Source organism: Nestor notabilis, unplaced genomic scaffold, assembly GCF_000696875.1.
Source record: "Nestor notabilis isolate BGI_N333 unplaced genomic scaffold, ASM69687v1 scaffold9053, whole genome shotgun sequence".
NCBI classification, from domain to species: Eukaryota; Metazoa; Chordata; class Aves; order Psittaciformes; family Psittacidae; genus Nestor; species Nestor notabilis.
The window spans coordinates 1-1,779 of NW_009922329.1; the positions used below are offsets into that span (position 1 = coordinate 1).

At 55.1% G+C, this 1,779-nt stretch overlaps 1 protein-coding gene across 1 annotated transcript in view; it reads left to right on the plus strand.

Moving 5' to 3' along the window:
* Window positions 1-183: 183 nt before the first annotated feature.
* The window catches only part of LOC104403430 (ATP-dependent RNA helicase DDX25-like), a 3,830-nt gene continuing 2,234 nt past the window's right edge, over window positions 184-1,779 (plus strand). The window contains exons 1-5 of the mRNA XM_010011565.1: window positions 184-296; window positions 377-469; window positions 555-657; window positions 1,304-1,418; window positions 1,515-1,692. Of these exons, the coding sequence (XP_010009867.1) occupies window positions 405-469; window positions 555-657; window positions 1,304-1,418; window positions 1,515-1,692 (461 nt within the window). The 5' untranslated portion in view covers window positions 184-296; window positions 377-404. The remainder of the gene's footprint in view (window positions 297-376; window positions 470-554; window positions 658-1,303; window positions 1,419-1,514; window positions 1,693-1,779) is intronic.

The window sequence follows — 1,779 nt, forward strand, 5'->3', positions numbered from 1 at the left end:
GCCTGTCCAGATCCCTCTGCAGAGCTTCCCATCCTTCAGCAGATCAACTCTTCCACCCAACTTGGTGTCATCCACAAATGTACTGGGGATGCCCTCGATCCCCTCATCAATCTATGAAGATATTTACCTGACCCTTTTAAGGAATTCCTGCCTTTTCCAGTGGTGTCAGCCGAAACCTCACTGCTGAACAAGCTGATCCGCACGTCCCTGGTGGAGTCCAGCCACACCGTGGAGATCCTGCAGCGGGACCCCAACTCCCCGCTCTACTCCATCAGAACCTTCGAGGAGCTGCCCCTGTGAGTGTCCCCCCCCAGCAAAGAGTCACCAGCGCTCCCCAAACTGACCGTTAATGAGGGGTTTTCTGGTGTTTTCACAGGAAAAAGGAGCTCTTGCAGGGGATTTACATGATGGGCTTCAACAGACCATCCAAAATCCAGGAGACAGCTCTGCCGATCATGCTGGCATACCCGTGAGTAGCGATTCCCCATGGTGAACCCCATCTCCCTCGGGGCACCCCAACCCTCCTGCGCCTCTAAGCCACCTTTGCCTTGCAGGCCCCAAAATCTGATTGCCCAGAGCCAGTCAGGGACAGGGAAAACAGCAGCTTTTGTGTTGGCCATGCTGAGCAGAGTTAATGCCACCGAGAAATACCCACAGGTAACGCAGGAGAGGGAAAGCTGATGCAGGACGGGTTTGCCCAAGCCCTGAAACGCTGCCTGGGGGCAGATCCCAGGGATTTGTCCCTGCTTCCATGTGATTTTTATCCTCTGGAGGGGGACAATGAACCCCCAGGTACCACTGCAGCAGGAGGTAGGACAGAAGGTGTGGTGCCTGCTGAAAGGAGGCACTTCTTGCTAGCTTAAGCCAGGCTTTAGAGAGCCTGGAATTTAAAGTTGGACAATAAAATGGAGAAGCTTCTGGGTTTCTGGTGGTGTAAACACCTCCCTGCGTGTAGGACCTGCTGTGCCAGCAGGTTGCTGCCATTTAGGATCACTCATCTCTAGTGTGTGGGGTGATTTAAGCTGTTGCTTTAAAGCTGGGCATGGAAATGAGCTGCACCACCCTTCAGGGGACCAGTATCCCTCCCAGCACCAGTTACAGTGACCCCTTTCTACCTGTGTCCCTGCAGCTGGGCTGTCTGCCCAGCTCCCAATCCCCTTGCGCTTCCAAGCATTGCAGTGTGGGCTTTTCCTGTTTGCCCTTCCAGAATTCCTTGCATCTGCCCGCTGTATCCCATCCTGGGAGTATCCTTGGCTTTTAAACAAAGCCTTTCTGCTCTGAGAGCTCTTTATTTCCCCCCAAGTGCCTCTGCTTGGCTCCTACCTACGAGCTGGCGCTGCAGATCGGGTGCGTGATCGAGGCCATCGGGCGGTTTTGTGCCGACATCAAGGTGATGTATGCGGTCCGGGGGAACCGAGGTGAGTCGTGTCCGGAGCCACCAGCACCAGGGGAACGTTGGGACCCCCTCCTGGAGCCCTGAGATAGCTGAAGGAGAGTCATTTCTCCTCTGGCAGTCCCACAGGGCACTGTGCTGAAGGAGCAGATCGTCATTGGGACGCCGGGAACGATGCTGGATTGGTGTTTCAAGCGGAAGGTCGTGGACGTGAAGAAGATCACCCTCTTCGTGCTGGATGAAGCAGACATCATGATCGACACGCAGGGCCTCTCCTGTCAGAGCATCCGCATCCAGAGGTGGGTGTTCCTGATGGATTCAACCCTCTTTGAGGGAATTGAGGGAGAACTCATCTCCAAGGTGAGCTGCAGCAGCAGTGGAAGAGC